The following is a 19,256-nucleotide window of genomic DNA, read 5'->3' as shown; positions in this document are numbered from 1 at the left end:
CTATCATAATCAATAAGCCACAATCGGCCGATTCCTTTAAACTCAAAGTAAACCAGTCATTGCTCAAATGGAACCAGATATATACGACATAATCATTGAAAATTGAACCATTGGGGCCATACCACAGTAAGAAGCCGCAACTATAGACCCAAATGTGTCATATATCGCAAACAATTTCTTTAGTACCTCGTTCTTATTGAAAAATCCTATACTAAAAACGGATCCATAAACAGATTGAAGATGATGAAGAACAATTCAACAATAACCAAGGAAAAACTTTAAAAAAATAATGTGAATAGACTTTTTATTGATATATAAAGGCAATTTGACAAGTCAGTCACTTTTTGAATTTCGTACATAATCACTCAACTGGCGTTAACAGTTATTGACAGTAGACAACCTGTCTAATTTGAATAAGAATGAAAAATAGTGATTTTATGGTTGAGCATTATATTTTCGGCAAAAAGACATCACCAAAACCAAGGAAAGACTTGATAAATATTATGAACACTCAGCATCTTCTACAATTTCAATTTTCTTGAAAATAATAAAATGATCACCGGCAAATATTACTTGTACAGATTTGAAGCAAAAACGACTGTATTTGTAGCAGTAAAAAGTATTGTTCCATAAAGGCATTGTACGAGTACACACGTGCGTAGTCACCATGCCATAAACGCATAAATTGCTCTAAGAACTGCTACCTCATTCAACATATTCTCCAGATCTAGCCCTCTGCGACTATTTCCTGTTTCCAAACCGGAAGAAATATTTGGGTGATAAGATATTTGGGTCGAATGAAGCGAGGGATTCATCACTGAAATAAGCGCCTATATTGATGACCTTGAAAAAACCTGTTATTTTGGAAGGAATAAAAAAATTGGAAAAACGCTGTAAGAGTTCTCAGACAATTTAAATGCTTCGTAGAATAAAATATTTTCATCACTAATCGGTATTAAATAATAGCTATATAACTATTCATGTATCATAACTGAACTAGTTTTGAGGGGTTTGATACATCTTGCTGATGCTACAGTTTCACATCCAGGCTCTGTTATTAGATTTTAATGTGTAATTTTTCTATTGTTTAAATAACTTCTTTAATCCATGAATGTCCTTAGAAACTTACGCTGGACAATAGAAAATCATTCATTGAATGTTAGTTCTTTTATTTCAAATTAGTTTGCATTTTAAATCATGAGATATCAATATTAAATGCAATTTCATTTGAACCACGTATTGAAAAAAAGAGGTGAGTTAAAATGGTTTTACATCATGACATCGCTCTAACCTATGGCAAAAGTTGAAAAGTTCCCGGCCTGACACATAGATCGCGCTAGTAGAATTAAATCCTTATGCTCTAACCCTCAAAAGAGGCGTGTATAAATTTGACAGCTGTCGGATCATTAGTTTGTGAATTATAGGATTTTGAGTGAAACAACTTTTGTTATTGTGAAAAAAATGGATAAAAAGGAATTTCGCGTGTTGATAAAATATTGCTTTTTGAAGGGAAAAAAACAGTTGAAGCAAAAACTTGCCTTGATGTCCACTGCCGTAATAAACCCGAGTTTTTACGTCGATATGTGACAATGGATGACACATGGCTCCATCATTTCACTCCGAAGTCCAATCGACAGTCATCCGAGTGGACTGCACACGATGAACTCGCTCCAAAGCGTGGGAAAACGCAACAGTCGGCTGACAACATTATGGCGTCTGTATTTTGGGATGCGCATGGAATAATTTTCATTGACTACCTTGAAAAAGGAAGGACCATCAACAGCGACTATTAAATAGCGTTATTGGACCGTTTGAAGGACGAAATCGCCGAAAAACGGCCGCATTTGAAGAAAAAGAAACTGCTGCTTCACCAAGACAATGCACCGTGTCACAAGTCAGTGAAAACGATGGCAAAAATCCATGAATTGGGCTTCGAATTGCTTCCTCATCCACCGTATTCTCCAGATCTGGCCCCCAGCGACTATTTCCTGTTCTCAGATCTCAAAAGAATGCTCTCTGGAAAGAAATTTTCGACGGATGAAGGGTGATCGCCGAAACTGAGGCCTATTTTGAAGCAAAGGACAAATCGTACTACAAAAATGGTATCGAAAAGTTGGATGGTCGCTATAATCAGTGTATCATCGTTGAAGGAAATTATGTTGAATAAAAAATAATAATTTTGCCAAAAAAATGTGTTTTACTATGGTAGGCCGGGGACTTTTCAATTAACTTGTTACTTAAACGAAATACTTAACCTATTTAAGATATTGTCCCTTTTGATTATAACTTGTTTCTATAGATGCCACACGATGTGTAAAATCTAAAAACAAATATACTGTAAATTAGGTGGCTTCAAAGAACATGCCATTTTTCCATGCCATATACACATACCTGAATCAACACAATAAACCCTCAAAATTAATTCACTCTTTTATTATAAGATAAAATAAATATTACAAAACATGCCAATGATTTCCAATATGAATGAGATTATTTCGTATTCGGTCAGAAATCGACATCACAGCCATCAAACATCAATCAATACCACCAAATTCATGTGTACATTCGTTCCACATGCTCATCATGAAGCTGATCACAAACGACGATAGAAGCCACGACGGTGTCATTTGTTTTTCTAAGGCTCCTTGACAACACAACTACCTGTTCATCACAATTGTGGCAATTGTTTTACCTTTATGTTTGTTATTGTGTATGCCAAAATTGTCCATATTTTACCTGGTTTATTTTATATTTAGGAATGTTGAATAGTAAAGATGTTAAGGGTGTTAGATTTGGTGTATAATATACAAGAACTTAACTTACTTCCCCATTGTGAAATCAGTGTCGCCCAGAAAACAACGACTCTCTGGATGTGACACTATACTTTTAGTTTTTAGATGTTATCAGTTATATAAAATAGTTCACAGTTCATAAAACAATTATGTAAGAACAAATATAAATGAATGCTATATAAATGAGATCCTAACCGATAAATCGAATAATAACAACTAATTATACAACTTAATTAAAATATATTTGAGAAAAATACACTCACTAATATGTGAAATATGATATTTAGCACCATTATCATTCGCAGAAAATTATCAGTTTACCTCTAATTAATCTAACGATAGTTATAATTATAGATAATTATAACAATTGTATATTTTCATTCATGAATTTGGCATTATAAGATAATGTAAAATCAATATTTGTTTCTATAACACAAATATTTAAAAGTAATGCATATTAATATTAACATCACATGATTTAAGAAAAAAAAACAAATTAAATTTTGTAAATATTATATTTGGTAAGATAATTATGTTATATAACCATCATGTTTATAAAATGTACTAATAACAGTCACAATATGTTGGATCCTTGGTTCGCTGTACACCTAAATAGAAAAATTGGTTGGGCAATCTTTATTTACAAAACTTAAAATTATATATAGGTGCATATCAAGCATCGGCAGCTTTACTGACACTTTTTTGATGAAATTTCTCTACTTAAGCATCAACATAGTTACATTTCGTAGACAAAGTAATACATTTTAATCTTCAAAAAAAAATTAAATAACTTGGACATTTGATGGACAATAGATGAATAAAATAAAACTATATAATTGTCTTACTTATTTTGCTTACATTGGCACTATTTACTCCTTCTCCTCTTCTCCTGCCATCATCTCATTCCTCAGACATTTTTGTTGAGGTTTTGATGGTTTTGGACCATTGCTTTTTTCCTTCAGTGCCCTCTTCGATATTGTTGATTTTTGACTAATAGAGACTAACCCATCGAAATGTCCACCAATACATAATACTATCAATGATTTACTTTATGGTACATTAAAAAAATGAATTTAAAAAATAGCACAATCTTATTCAAGCCACCAAAAAATAAATGATTAACGTGGTCTAATTATTATCTTTATATCAATTAAGTAATGTCGAACTATTAGTAATATAAACCTATTTTAGTAGAAACTAAAAGCCAGTATCACTGTGAATGGATAGAGTGTATTTTTCTCATATTAAAATAAAAAAATAAAAAGAACATAAGGACGAGAATATACTTGTTACTAGTCAAGGCATGGGTAAAAAAGAGAGCATGCTTAAAGCAAACAAGGTAAGTTGATTATTTTCTTAATCTTTGGGACTAATAACATTCCACCGCTAGTAATATTTTTAGGTGAAAGAAGTCCATAGTTAGACCTATGTTGGGGGTTGGGTAATTTAGACTAGCGTAATCTTCTAGTTTGCCTTTCAGCTTTCGTGTCAGCCACCTGCTTAAGCTTCTAGATAATTTTATTTGTTGGGTTACCGCTCTCTAGTTCGACCAAAGAGAGATTGCTTTTTACAGTTATTTTTTTGTTTCGTTTTTTTTTGTTTTGGTTTTGTTTCGTTCTTACCTGGTACAATTTCACCCTTTTGTTTTGTTTTTGGTCTACTTTTTCGTTGTTTATTTATTAAACATATATATATAAATCTCTATATATATATCTACGCAGAATGCTGTAATTTTGATATTGAATTAATCATTTGGATGTAGTTTGGTTCGTGAGGGATGAAGATGATGATACGTACCCCGTACGTTTCGTGAGCCCCCGAGGTAATTTTCACTTTTTCTGTGCCTGTTTCAGTTTTTAAATATGGCCAGTGTATTCATGAGGATTTTCAATCTTATATGTATGATGCTGCTGATCGGGCACTGGTCCGGATGTTTGCAGTTTCTCGTGCCCATGCTGCAGGGATTCCCCGCCAATTCCTGGGTGGCCATTAATGAGCTCCAGGTAAGTTTGCTCAATAATCTAAAGTTAGAACGAAAAATAAATTATTGTTTAGAGCCAGAATAATAATTATAAAATAATTAGATATCTCTTGAAGATATTCATGTTAACAAATTCTCTTTTCCTACCGATAATGGAGAACTTCTTCGATTGCTCCATAGTTAAACTGCCTTTAAGTCCTTTTTGTTTGTATTATTAACACGAACAATTCACAAATTAAGACGCACAGCTCACAGCTAAAGATTTCAGCTAGAGTTGGTTATAAATTAAAGCACTCATTGTATTACTAATTTATTGATAAGACTATTTACAACGAAGTGAATCAAGGAAATGGTTATGCTCTAGAATATTATATTTTACAAGAACCTAACCCCATCAACAGATTTACCCGAGTCAGACCCGTTACTCCAAGGAACTATTAGGGAAGATAAAAATAAACCATATCAAAATAAAAGCATCCGAATTTGATCTGATGACTGGAGAAATTAGCGAAAATAAGAAAATTTAAACAACTGCTACAATAAAACTGACTTACTCGTCTAATACAGATTCCCAGTTTGGAACTCAATAGTCAACCAGTCCACAGACCTTTAAACGTTCTTTGAAACACAAACAAATCTGGTCTGCCGCTTTTTCTAGGCGCTGCACAAGCTTTCGACAAAGTTTTCCACAAAGACTTGATAAGTAAATTGAACAAAACGCTTCCAAAGCCCTATGTAGAAGTTAATAACACTTTATACTCTTCAGAATTGAAGATAATTAAAATACTGAACACAAAATAAGTCACGAGTAAATACGTCAAGCTGGTATTTTAGACTCCATTTTTTATTTTTTTGAAAGAGTATGTACTCTGAACCATTACACTGCTGCTGGAGCCGTAATACTTATAATACGAATATTCTTCACTATCTCGTCACGGTTGGTGTCATATTCTGTTCTCTGCATCTTCCACTTAAAAGGTCGATTTCGCCACAAAAATCTGTGTTCGTTTGTCTTCCATTAGACTGGCATGTCCAGACCATTGTAAGTAGCGTCTCTGAATGTACTCCTAAATTGGGCACTAATTCTTGCATTTTAAACTAATTACTTCATTTCCAATAAAATCTTACAGAAAACATGTAGAATTTGCCGTAAGTTACACTGTAACAGTGGCCAAGTCTCGGAGCCATACAAAACCATTGGCACGATAAGCATTCGAACTTTACGCACGCCATCTTAGACAGCAAAAGCTCTTTCAGATTGACTGATTCCGCTAATTACTTCATACTGTCAGTTTCTTCTCCTACATTATTGATTCCAAATACTTGAACAAAAATAACAAATAAATGTTCAAATACTTGAACCAAATAAGTCAAGTTACCAAAACCGCCCATAGTTAGGACCAAGGACAAGCAGATTATTTTTGATCTGGCCTAAAACCAGGCGGTGAAATGTATGACGCCTACCTGGTCGCGGAGACTTGCCTTGGACTGACAAGTTGGACCAGGTTATGTGGGACTGCCTCTGGGCTTACCAATACACTAAACCGAAACCGCCCCACAGTTGACGAAAATCTATAAAAACAACAATCCTTTCCAAGCTTTCTACATCTATTAATGGCATTTATTGATAATACTCTTAAATTAGAAGGAATGACAGACTCTACAGCATGCAGCACTCGTATCAGTGAACAAGAATCAAAAAGCGCTCCACTTCAAACAGCTAGCAATAAAATAATCAATTGAACCAAACAGTGCACAAGTCATATTTATTCTTATAAACTATACTAACAAAAAACTAAAAATTTCACAACAAACCCAATGTTACACTTATATAGCAAACCATTTCATGAGGATTGTACAACATGATTAGGAACTACATTATATTTCAAACTAAAGTGGAAATAATAAATAATTAGTTGATCAATTTTAATATAAAATCAAAGGAAAAGAAATTACAGAAAGTCTGCTTAAGTTTTTTTCTTAACTACTTCACTTAATCCTGATTGAATCATATGTAGTGCATTCGTTTCATTTCATTTGAAGAAATTTTGACTAGATTGGAGTGCTTTAGCTGAATAAAACCTAAAACCGAAGCAGTTGTGCTGAACAAGGTCTTGTAAAGTGATGACTTTGTTGTAGCAGTTGTAGGGATTATAACTTTCCTAAAGACAAGTGAATACATAAGGCTGGGCCTTTATGTGAAAAGAGGTTTCTTGTAATTGAATGAGTATTGTTACTATTGCATGTGCCCGACAAAGATTAACTGAATAAGAATTGTTAACTGAATAAGACGACACAGTGTCTGCTCTATGTTGTTAACGAAGAGGTTGTAACGATTGAACAGATCTGGAATAAGAAGACCAAAACATTTTTAGACCATAAAATACTACAAGTATATAAGTTTATTCTAAACAAATTATATTAACACTTTCGTCTAAAAAACTAGTTACAAACAGTCAGTTGGATTCAAAACTATATGTATATATATCAAAGTAATTAATATCTCCCTGTGAACAAATATTTTTCATATCGAAATTGGTTAATACATAACTAAAATAGTGTAAAAACTAACATATTTTGACTTTTTTAGGAAGCTTTCTGGTTGGAACAATACTCATGGGCTTTATTCAAGGCCATGTCCCATATGTTATGCATTGGTTACGGCAGGTTCCCGCCTCAATCATTAACGGATATGTGGCTGACCATGTTATCCATGATTTCTGGTGCCACATGTTATGCCCTCTTTCTAGGTCACGCTACAAATTTGATACAAAGTTTGGATTCGTCAAGGAGACAATATCGTGAAAAGGTACACTCATATCAAGTGCTCAATATTTTTAGCATTTCATTTATTCGCTTCAATATAAGCCACAATCAATTAAATTAATGTTATTAATAAATACTACTATTAATGATCTACTAAACATCGAAATAAAAATATTACAAATGTACTATTGCAATAGCACATTCATACTTTCAATATTGAAATATTATTAATAATAAATAATTACAAATGAATGCAGTTTAAATCATAAATAAATTGTTACTGAAAGGCTCTTCTGTTTTATGCGAAAAATTAGCGCTTTTCTGTTAATTGTCATAAATTTATCAATATATTAAAATAATATATTAAAATCACGAACCTCTGTCAAATATCTGTTCAACTATATATGGGATAAAAAGTAAAACATGGGGTGATTTATTACATGCTCTGACGCCAATAAAGTTATTTTACATGTAAAAAATTTGGACAAGTTATATTTAAATATATAAACACACATTTACCACAGAAAATGAAGGTCTCTATTTTCATACAACAAAATAATTAGTACATAAATGTAATGTTTGTATTTTACCGTTCTTAGCATGTTCCATTTTTTTTCTTTTATCTATCAGTTTCACTGTAGGCAATTTTATTTTAAATAAATCTTTGAAAATGTTAACATTTGAATTTTTTATCATCTTTACTAAACACTTTATTAACTGAACATCTTTATTAGATACGCTTAATACAATCTTAATTATACATTAATTTATTATTACTTTTCATTTGTACTTGGATTAATTCACAAGCAAGACGAGTGCGAGAAAATACATCAATATGTATTCCTCAACTACAAAATTATAATAACTTATAGCTATAGTTTACACTAAAGGTATACATTTTATATAAGTTCGTATGGTTTTGTTCGCTTCAATCTCCCGACGTCCTGCTCGCTGTCCAGCAGTTGTATTGCTCCCACGTTAGTATGATTTAGTAATATTTCGTGTTTCAAGGCGAAATCTTGGATAACTTCGCAAATCCATTTGATTTCCAGATCAGCGTGCAGTTCTTCGTTGGTTACGTAGCGATAGGCATTGGTAATCAATCGAAGAACCCCACGTTTGCACCCCATAAGTCCAAATTGGCTTTATAATTGTATTATAGTTCAACCTCTTTGATTTTAGATCAAGTTGAGAGTATCTTGCGACTAACCAGTATTGTTGTTTTATTTTGGTTCTAATGTGTTTTGATTTTTGTCTAACGTGATGTTTCCAATTTAATCTACCGTCAAGATGGATTCCATTGAGTGATATAATTAAGTTTTATTATTTCGCCGCAATGCAAAATTAACGTGGACACATTTGGAGCTATTAAGTTGAATTTTCCAATATTTCGTCCATTTGTAGATTTTGTTGACTGCCACTTAGACTTCCAAGTAGTGTTTCTTTTGTTGTTGGAATGTCAGCAGTGTAGAGCAGATACAGGAGAGGTCCTAAGACGCTACCTTGTGGAACTCCAGCCGAAATAGTTTTAAATGTCGAGAACGTAATTTCGTGCGATACTCTAAATTTTCTTCCGAAAAGATATGACTCCAGCAATTGACAATAGTTACGCGGTAACAATTTGCTCATCTTACAGATTAATCCCAAATGCCAAACCCGATCAAAAGCTTGTGAAACATCTTTCCTCAAACGCTCTTTCAATAGCCGCAGATACTCTATGCACTTGATCGACTGTTGAATGGTGATTTCGAAAACCAAACTGAAAATCTGGTGTTATTACAAAACTCTTAATACGTTTAAATATTAGTTTCTCAAATAGCTTTGATATTGCAGGTAGTGGCGAAATAGGCCTGTAAGATTCGACTTGTTCTGCAGGTTTGTAAGGTTTTTTGAGCATAATTATTTGTGCCACCTTAAAGCATTTCGGAACATGCTTCAGCCTCAAACAGGCATTAAATATATATGTCAACATGATGATTGCTTTTCGTGGCAGTTCTTTCAATAATGCAGGTGAAATGTCATCTATACCAGGTGCCTTTTTAGAATTGACGTTACAAATTTCAGTGGCACCAATGGTGAAATTAAATTTAGATCTACATCGGGTTGATAAACAGATGTATCCATGGTAGATTCTATATCATTAGGTTGAAATATATTAGCTAAGTATTGTACGAACAAGTCAGCTTTTTGATCGTTGCGTCGAACCCATTCATTTCGATCATTTTTAATTGGCGGTACTCGAATATTGGTCTTTTAAATCTTCGAGTTGCTTTTCATACCGAATAATCTTTGTCTGCTTGTGGGCTTAATTCACTTACATACTTTTGAAAGCAATTCTGTTTATAATATTCTTTGATCTTTTGATTACTACTTCTATTCTAGTCTGATTGCTAATTCTATTAAAAGTAGTTTTGTCTGCAGCATTTCTGGTTCTGTGCCATACTCTTCTAGCTTTTCGCCTTTCTTTTATCATTTCTCTAATTTCGAGGGGGTAAATTACTTCATATTCTGATTTCTCTTTGCTATTGGGGTAGCATCTTTTGCAGCTGACCGAATTTGTTCAACTATATGTTTGGTTTGTTGCATTTGAAATTAATAACAAAATATATAAATAACATATGTAAACCATTCCAAGTATCAATAGATTAGATGTTTTAATTGCTCTTTATTATACCTATATGGACATTGAAATTAATGTAACAGATGGGGCAAAAGTGTCGCTACCATTTTGATTGCACGCCATCTTGGTTATGTGATGTTTAGCTCAGTTTGGCTTTAACCATTGTATAGACGTCCAGATTTTATAATGGATGAATATACGCCACAAGAACGAGCAGAAATAGTGACAATATTTATTGAAAATAATCGTTCCATTATTGCCACTCAGCGGAATTTGCGTCAAAAATATCCTAATCATTCAGTGCCTCACAAAACCACAAAATTTATTGTTTACATGCGAGTTTTCGACACTACAATACGACAGCAGACAGGCCTCGTTCTGGAAGACAACGGACGTCTCTGAAACGTGGAACGCTGAAAATGTGGCTCTGATGCGCGATAGTGTTGCAGGGTCTCCAGAAACATCAATTCGGAGACGTGGTTCCTAGTTACACATTTCTACACACAGTTTAAGGCGAATTTTGAAAACTGATTTGAAAATGTTCCCATACAAAATTCATTTAGTCCAAAAATTGCTACCGAGAGATCCTGATCAACGAGTTGAGTATAGTAATGCAATCATAAGAGTCTCTGATGAAATTAAATATTTTTTGTCTAAATTAATAATGAACGGTGAAGCCCATTTTCTTCTCAGTGGCCACGTCAATAAGCAGAACAGTCGGTTTTGAGGAATACAGAGTCCTCAATTAATTTAAGAAACATCATTGCATCCAAAAGCAACTGTATAGTGTGGTATTCATGTTAGACACATCATTGGTCCCTATTTTTTTGAAAGTAACCAAGGTGTTGCAGTTACTGTTACTGTTGAATGGTACAAAGACATGATTCGAAATTTTCAGCAAGATGGGGCCACAGCATACACAGCTCGTTCAACAATTCAATTATTGAATGACGTTTTTTCACGAAGACTAAATTCGCGAAGTGGCGATTTAGCATGGCCAGCCAGATCTCCGGATTTAACAGCACCAGACTTTTTCTTATGGAGTTTTTAAAATCAAAAGTTTATGTGAATAAGCCCCAAACGATTCAACATCTTAAAAACAAAATTCGTCATGAAATTGAAGAAATTCAGCCTCAGATATTGCAGAATGTCATGAAAAATGCCTTAAAAAGAACCGAAAGTTGCCTAGCGAATCTCACTAACCATTTAGGCGATATAATTTTTCAATCATAACATCAAATAAACTTTTTGTGAAAACCAAACTTTGCCCCACATTGTATTACATTTAAATAAATATTAAGTATTAGATTCATTATCTAAAATGAAATGTTAGTCTTATGCAACCTTTCATACCTAACTATGTGTAGTTTATATTCTGTTTTCTTATATGTACCTGAGTTAAAAGCATCAATTAATAACCTATCATTCCTATCATTAAAACTCATTTTAATGATACTTTGTTACTTCTAATTAATACCAACTATGTCAAACATAATTCATAAAAATTTGATAATTACATTTTAGAAAGAAATAATTTGAACTAGTTGCTTGGCCAGTTTTATAATTATTAATATAATTAATATATATTAATAGCTGTATTATCTATAATTAATAATGTTATGAACTAATGTTATGTTTTATAAGGTTAAACAAGTGGAGGAGTACATGGCCTACAGAAAGCTACCACGCGAAATGCGTCAACGTATAACCGAATACTTCGAACACCGCTACCAAGGGAAGTTCTTCGACGAGGAGATCATCCTTGGCGAGTTGTCGGAGAAGCTTCGCGAGGACGTCATCAACTACAACTGTCGCTCGTTGGTGGCCTCTGTTCCCTTCTTCGCCAACGCCGATTCCAATTTCGTCTCGGACGTGGTGACCAAGCTGAAATATGAAGTCTTCCAACCTGGTAACTTATAATTATTTCAATATAGTATTTATTCTCAATAAGCCTAACTAAAACAATCAACCACTAAAACTATGCGAAAACTATATTATAGTATATTGAATAGCAGTAAACTCACGTCATCAAGTCAAGTATATTGCCTATCGCAATTTGTAAATTCGTTTAAAATCAGACAATATTTTCCTTCTCATTGTATTCTAGTTAAAAAGAGATACAATGCTATCTGATATGTTCAAACATGCAATCGAATCAGCCTACAAAATTCTCCTGGTTGCCAAACGACTGCAAAATTATTTAAAATAAATTATATTATACATTATTTTTGTTTCATTATTTTATTTGGATTAGGATTTTGTTATACGTCAAACCCATAATGAACTAAAACTCAAAGTTCATCCGGCAACAAGCAAGGTTTTGACGTCATAAATTTTGATGACGTTCGCCGTTTTATTGAATGCACTATACTTTTATTTTAATTATCACACTGAAATTAGATATCTATCCCATTGGCCTCACTGTATATGTAACATAATATACTTGTATGATTAACCATTTATTTTTACAGGTGATATAATCATAAAAGAAGGAACGATCGGATCGAAGATGTACTTCATCCAGGAAGGTATCGTGGACATAGTCATGGCTAACGGTGAGGTCGCCACCAGCCTCAGCGACGGCTCCTACTTCGGCGAAATCTGTCTGTTGACCAATGCGCGCCGTGTAGCCTCGGTCAGAGCGGAGACCTACTGTAACCTATTCTCGTTGTCGGTGGACCATTTCAACGCCGTCCTCGACCAGTACCCCTTGATGCGGCGCACCATGGAATCGGTGGCGGCCGAGAGGTCAGTGAGGTGGTTGGTATACACACGCCCCTCGACGGGCTTTATTAAATTATGACTGTGTAATCGCTTCTTTTTTGTGTGGCGTGTTGGTATCGTTTCATGTACGTTTTGATCCCCCCCTCATTCGTTATTGTTTTGTTTCGTCCGTATTCTTTGCAGTTGAGTATGGGAATAAGCAACCTTCTAGTATAATGGTGAATGCGCTTGGAACGGTTAGATAATTGCATATAACTCTATTAATATCTTAATATATATTCTATAAAAAAATTATAGACATGTTTTTTTTATTGACTTATAATAACCCTAAAAATTTGCAATATAAACACATAACTCCAAAAATTTACAACATAAGGAAGCCAATTAAATTTTAATAGTTATTTTTCAATTACGTTCGTATAATTTTATGAATTCGCCGGAAACTACAACATATATATAATTCAATTTATGTCTCATATATCACCTTATATATGTTATCCTATGTTATATATCATATGATAAGAAAATATATTTGAAATTGTGAAGTGAAGGTAAAATTTCTTCCCATACTCATTATTGTAACTTGGCTGGTAATTATTATTATTTATTGTTATAGTTACATATAAATAGAAAATATCTTGCACAATATCAAAGAGTACTTCAGCAATGGTCCATGTAAAGTTACAAAAACATAATCAGAATGGAAATGGAAACATCTTATTTCGCTTCATAGTAGTTGCATTGACTTTTGCTGAGTATTCTAACCAGCTCTATAAAGTTACATAATATCTATATATCTAATAAAAATGCCATATCATCTGTTTTGTATTGTCTGTAGTTTTGTTCTTGAGATGCTCTTAATAATAAAGTTAAAGTTTGATCTGCCTTATTTAAGTCCTTTGGAGGATAATATCCTTGAAAAGAAAACGGGCGATTCTTACCTAAACGGAAATATTCTTAGAGGACTTAAAACCGTAGGAAACGATTGTTAACACTAAAACACAGTACACAAACACCAACACAATAAAGTGCGATGTTCCGAACATAATTTAATAAATTCAAAGTACACCATCGCACCCAAATGACACTTTTTCTATTATTAATACTGTTTTCATTCATTCAAAGCATCCAGATATTTAAAATTTAGGAGAGATTTCATAATGTTATTTATTTTTTGATTCATTATTAAATACAACTTATTAAAAACAATAATTCCAATATATGTTAATGATTAAAATCTATATAAACAATAGTACTAAATATAGTTTTATTCAAGGCGAAACTGTGATTTGTTAAAATTAAAAGTATATCTTTTTTAAGTAGTTATCTCTTCCATTAGACGAATTCTGTCTAACTTAGAAGTTTATGCAACCCCTGAATGCACTTTTATTTACTCCGTTATCTACTTGGATATGTTTTTTCAACTATGGCAAGTATCCAAGGTGATTCGCTTACCTAAACGAACTGTCAAATTTCATTTACCTAATTGAGGTAAAACATTTTTGATCGACATTTGGGGTGGTAATAAATAAGAATAAACTCATTGGTACCAAATGAAAATTAATGATGTACATATTTGCATTTAAAATTTAACTCAACAAAAACTAATTCTGATTTGATATAGATGTATTTTAGAGCTTAAATGTACGATAAATTCGTACTGATCATATTAAAATATCTTTGTATCATAGAATTATTATAAAAATGTATATTGAGTTACCTGCTTAATTGGAAATATAAGTAATCTATTATTCACGTTATCTCATACTTAGATATTGGTAAAATCAAACTGTTTGATTAAGCAAAAACAATACTATGGAAGAAATCTGAAATCACCTTGAATCTATCAAATGTTCTTTGTTTTATTTTAACTGTTAATGGTATTTACACTTAAACGAATCACCTTGTATCCCCATGATACCTGCTTCTTTATACTGACAATTTTTTCTATAATTTTAGGCTAAACAAGATCGGCAAGAACCCGAATCTGTTAGCTCACCGTGAGGAAGACCTGGGTAGCGAAAGCAAGACCATTAATGCAGTAGTGAATGCACTAGCCGCCGAAGCAGATCACGTAAACCTCTCCCAAGAGTCGGTAGCGAAGATGCACAGCAGCGATCGGAGTCTGCACGAATTAGGTCGCGCCCTCCAGAAAACCCTGCCTCGGCCGAAATCCGAGAACAACTTCGTGTCGCAGGACATGCAGCTGATGGGGGTGGAGGGTAGCGGGCGACCGTTTCATAAATCCGACACGTTACACAAGGAGTCGACGTTTCAATGACGTCATTCCACGCATTAGTGTCCACAACTCAGGACGCTGATGCGTGAGATCCATCGCCTTGTCACAAGCAATAGGTGCGAAGGACACTGGCTACAGTTGTGCAATATGTAGACTAGAGAAAGTTTAGCTTTAATAGGTGCTCAAAAAAGTATGTGTTGAACGATGGTCTGTGTGTGGACGATGATAACGCAGCTGGGTAATGCCAAATTACTTTTCCCTTATCTATCATAAAACAGAAACAGTATTCCCCCAACATAGAATCTTGCATCTTCATTAATATAGCAACAATATTTTTACAACAATAGCACATTCATTCTAATATATAAGATGTCATTGAAATCTATCATTTCACATTTAATTATCAAAAATTTCCGGCTTCTATTTATGCACTTATGGATATTATAATTATAACAATTATGTTCATCTTTGTAGTATATACCTTTATAGTTTCTTAAGAAATGTATATGTTTTATTAAAGTAATTAAAGTCTAATTAAATATATCTAACCGTCATTAAAAATTTTCACTTATAATCAGCTTTAAGCACAAAACAATCTCGTCTTGAGAAAAGAAAATCTTTGTTAAATGACTGCGGATATATCTCAAATTATTATAATATCAACCTACGAAATGCGATGATAATATCATGTAGATAACTTTAAAATTAGATATACACTAGTAATATTATTAATTATTTATTTATTAATCCGTTTATCACTAATTATTTATTTTACAGTAAGAAAATACCGTATTAAAATATCAAAAAGTATATTTCGACGAAATGGCGAATGCGCAAATATTTTTTAAACCTCCAATTAATTAACCAGCTGCGTTCCAACCATATTATATATGTATGTAATAGTTTTGCCAAAATGTTTAGGGATCTTACTTCTTAAGGGCGTGGCAAACAACGATGCTTACATAGAATTCTTATTCCGCCCAAAAAAAAAATAAATCGAAATTGCAGCAAACGTTCAAATAGAGTTTAAAATAATCTGCCACGCACAGACCAAAACCAATCCTGTTATTTTATTGGCTAAATAATTGCAGTCAGCTTCCTGCAGACCAGTATATTAGAAGGTTTTTCGAAAAAAAAATCATGTAGATGAAGGTCGAGATGACGCAACATAGGCCTAACAATTATTTCTTTCTATTCTATAATCCGGTATTACTATTATATCTGCTAATCTATGAGTTTGCAGGATTTGAACAAGTCTCTACAGCCAGTCGAACACGGTGTATTTTTCTTAAGAGTCCCCAGTTTGTATATTTCCTCTGGTTGTTTAGATTTAAAAAAAATGAACATGTAATATATTAAAGTAAATAATATTAAAGAAGAAATCTTCACTATTAGCTGTGATCTAAAATATTTAAATACATTTATGTTACGAAATTGTATGAGTTAGATGCGAAAAGGGATTTAGGTATATAAGCAAGCAAACATACAAACAAGCATTTGACATAAGCAACCTATTTTACTTACATTAAATCCGAAATTTAACTATATCTACAAAGATAAACTATCTAAAATACGATCTAAATCCCTTCTCGGTGTAGTTTAATCACATTTAGTTTAAAATTTTAATCTGCTGTATTCGTTGTATGCTTGCAAAACAAGTTTACGAAGTTACATTTTGTTTTAGATTTAAAAAAAAACAACAGAGAATGCAAAAACAAGTATTTTTGGCTTGATCTAAAATGGTACAGTTTTTCAAAGTATGATATTTTTTACAAAGCTACTACTAAGACGTCAATGTCAATAATATGGGAATTTATCATCTAATAACTTTAGGGAATCATTAAAATAATCATTTCGTTATTTAGGTGCCACATTTGAAATGTATTGTGTCAAAAGTAATTCGACCATAGTGGATCAAAACAATGATGGCATTAATCCATTGAAATTCCCTTTTTCTGACTAGTAAATATTTTCTTTCGTGTGTTGTACCTTGACACAATACAATGCTAAAATTTTCACGTTTATTTTAAGAAAAGACAGTTGTTGAAAGGGAGTGAGATTCAAGGTTTATCGTTTGTGGTCTTTGAAGCCAACGGACGTTTGTTAATGATTAAAGATTATTTATTAGTTACCAGCAATGTTATTAGTCTTGCTAACGAATGATTACACGGTCTTAAGTTACTTTATGGTATGAATCTGTTGAAATTCAAAGTGATTCTTATGTATCATGGAGTAATTTGAGTCAATTTTATAAAATGAAAGTATTTATCTTGCCATACAGGATACAGATAGGAATGACATAAATATTTATTTTTCAGGAACTATCCACGGTATTCTGTACTAGTCACAAAGGAAAATAATAATATCTACAAAGTTCAAAAGGATGAATTACTCTAGCACAAAAGTGTCATATTTATTCTTACCTGTAAATATATATTACAATTTTGGTTCTGTAACATCGTAGCAACTTAGCGAACATTTTTTTAGGGCAAAAACTAAAATAATTAGAAGAAAAAACATGATTATTAAGGTCGCAATAACAATTTAGAAAATATATATCAAGAGCGCGTGGCAAACATATTACTGAATTTTCTATTTTCTTTATTCGTATTCAAAGCATTTTTCACCACCGAACTTAGTACAGACTTGAAAATAATTTCTGTTCAATCTTAGAAAAAATTAAGAGCAAATAAATTGTCATGTACGACGCTCATAATAACAATATTACTCTTCATTTCAAGAATGGTACATAGTTTTTCCAAAATCTATTGGTGATTCACTCGTAAGGAATATTGTAAATTTTTCTAAGCATATATTTCGTTTTCAGTAGAGATTTCCATCTTTCTTTTTTAGGTAATCAAAGTGATAGCTGATTGTTTGTCGAAAATATACTCGTTAAGTTTTGTAGAAGCTTTCAGTTGTAGCGTTCACTTGTTTTCGTTTTTTCTTTAGGAGACGGATATATATAAATATAGTAAATAGTACAATGAAGGAATGATGGTGATGTAACGAACCAACGTTTTTAATCTTTACTTTCCAGGACCTGGAAACGATCCTACGCGAAATATTCTTTAGGTGCAGTTTGGATTTTGTTAGGAAATATTGTAGAAAAGTGCCTCCTATTAAGTATGCAATGCTAAACTATTTTGTCAAACTGTTAGTAATGAAAAGTCGTATACTTATTTCAGAGTAAAGTTGTTACAAATCTTTTGTTCTATAAAAATAAAGCTACATTTTTACACTATCGTTGTTTTTCTTTATTTTAGTTTTAACTATCCCATTATTAATATAGTGTTCCATAAGCGCCTTTCATAATTTCAGTAAAAGTTGTATTTAATTTTTTGATACAAATTCAAACACAATCTATGTATCTATATTTATAAGAATATTATTTAGGGTCTATATAAACATTTAAGATGTCTTAAATCATGTTTGATTATTATATTTTAATCTGATATCCTCGTGTGTTGAGCTACAAATAGGATGCAGTAACTAGCCTGTGAGTCGCCTCATGTCAGCTTCTAAAGTGCTTGAGTGCATCTTCGTCACGAGGAACTCACATTTTAAGTCCAATATATTCGCCGCAATAACTAAAAATTAGGCATCGTTTTAATATACTTTCTTTCGTAAAAGTTTTGTTTTGTAAAAGGTGTTTTGTTCATAAATTCCTCCGAACTGATAGAACGATAAACTCTGATTATTTTCGACCATTAGATGAAAAATTCACAGAAAAGACATTTTCAACGCACTCACACAATCCTAAGAACTACAGAAAAAATGAGTGTTTCAACAAATTGTTTTAACATTCAGCTTATTTGGTACCTAATGTCATTTAGAATGCAAAAGGTATATTAAAAATATCAGTAGACGAGAATGAATAGAGCATGAATGAAGACATATTATGGTAACTATGCCATAATCCTTCTACTTTCTTTCAATCAAAAATAATAAAACTGATAACAAACAATTGATAGTATTTATGCTAATCCATGTTTTAATAGCAAGATCATTCGAGATATTATCCAGAAAATCAATATTTCGTGTATATCAATTGAAATAAAACTAACCGACATAACAAATCAATATTTATGGCATAGAGCTTAAATTATCTGCATGAAATATGGGTCATAGGTT

The 19,256-nt window shown here is 32.5% G+C and overlaps 2 protein-coding genes across 9 annotated transcripts in view; both read left to right on the top strand.

Annotated features, from left to right (window-relative positions):
- The window catches only part of Ih (hyperpolarization activated cyclic nucleotide gated potassium channel Ih), a 332,983-nt gene extending 314,617 nt beyond the window's left edge, over positions 1 to 18,366 (top strand). For 6 of the 8 annotated variants that reach the window (XM_076404223.1, XM_076404224.1, XM_076404221.1 and 3 more), the window contains 5 exons: positions 4,646 to 4,795; positions 7,364 to 7,582; positions 11,804 to 12,068; positions 12,631 to 12,919; positions 14,843 to 15,309. In XM_076404223.1, the coding sequence (XP_076260338.1) occupies positions 4,646 to 4,795; positions 7,364 to 7,582; positions 11,804 to 12,068; positions 12,631 to 12,919; positions 14,843 to 15,164 (1,245 nt within the window). In that variant the 3' untranslated portion in view covers positions 15,165 to 15,309. Of the gene's footprint in view, positions 1 to 4,645; positions 4,796 to 7,363; positions 7,583 to 11,803; positions 12,069 to 12,630; positions 12,920 to 14,842 lie in introns of all 8 variants that reach the window. The other 2 variants (XM_076404225.1, XM_076404222.1) reach the window with 1 other exon arrangement.
- Positions 1 to 19,256, top strand: part of LOC143196500 (ornithine decarboxylase) — a 149,474-nt gene that overhangs the window by 25,408 nt on the left and 104,810 nt on the right. The window lies entirely within an intron of this gene.

Source organism: Rhynchophorus ferrugineus, unplaced genomic scaffold, assembly GCF_030347505.1.
Source record: "Rhynchophorus ferrugineus isolate W39M unplaced genomic scaffold, kcgeb_rfMv2 rfM4, whole genome shotgun sequence".
Lineage (NCBI taxonomy): Eukaryota > Metazoa > Arthropoda > Insecta > Coleoptera > Curculionidae > Rhynchophorus > Rhynchophorus ferrugineus.
Note: the sequence above shows the minus strand (reverse complement) of the source record. Positions and strands in the feature narration are given on the sequence as shown.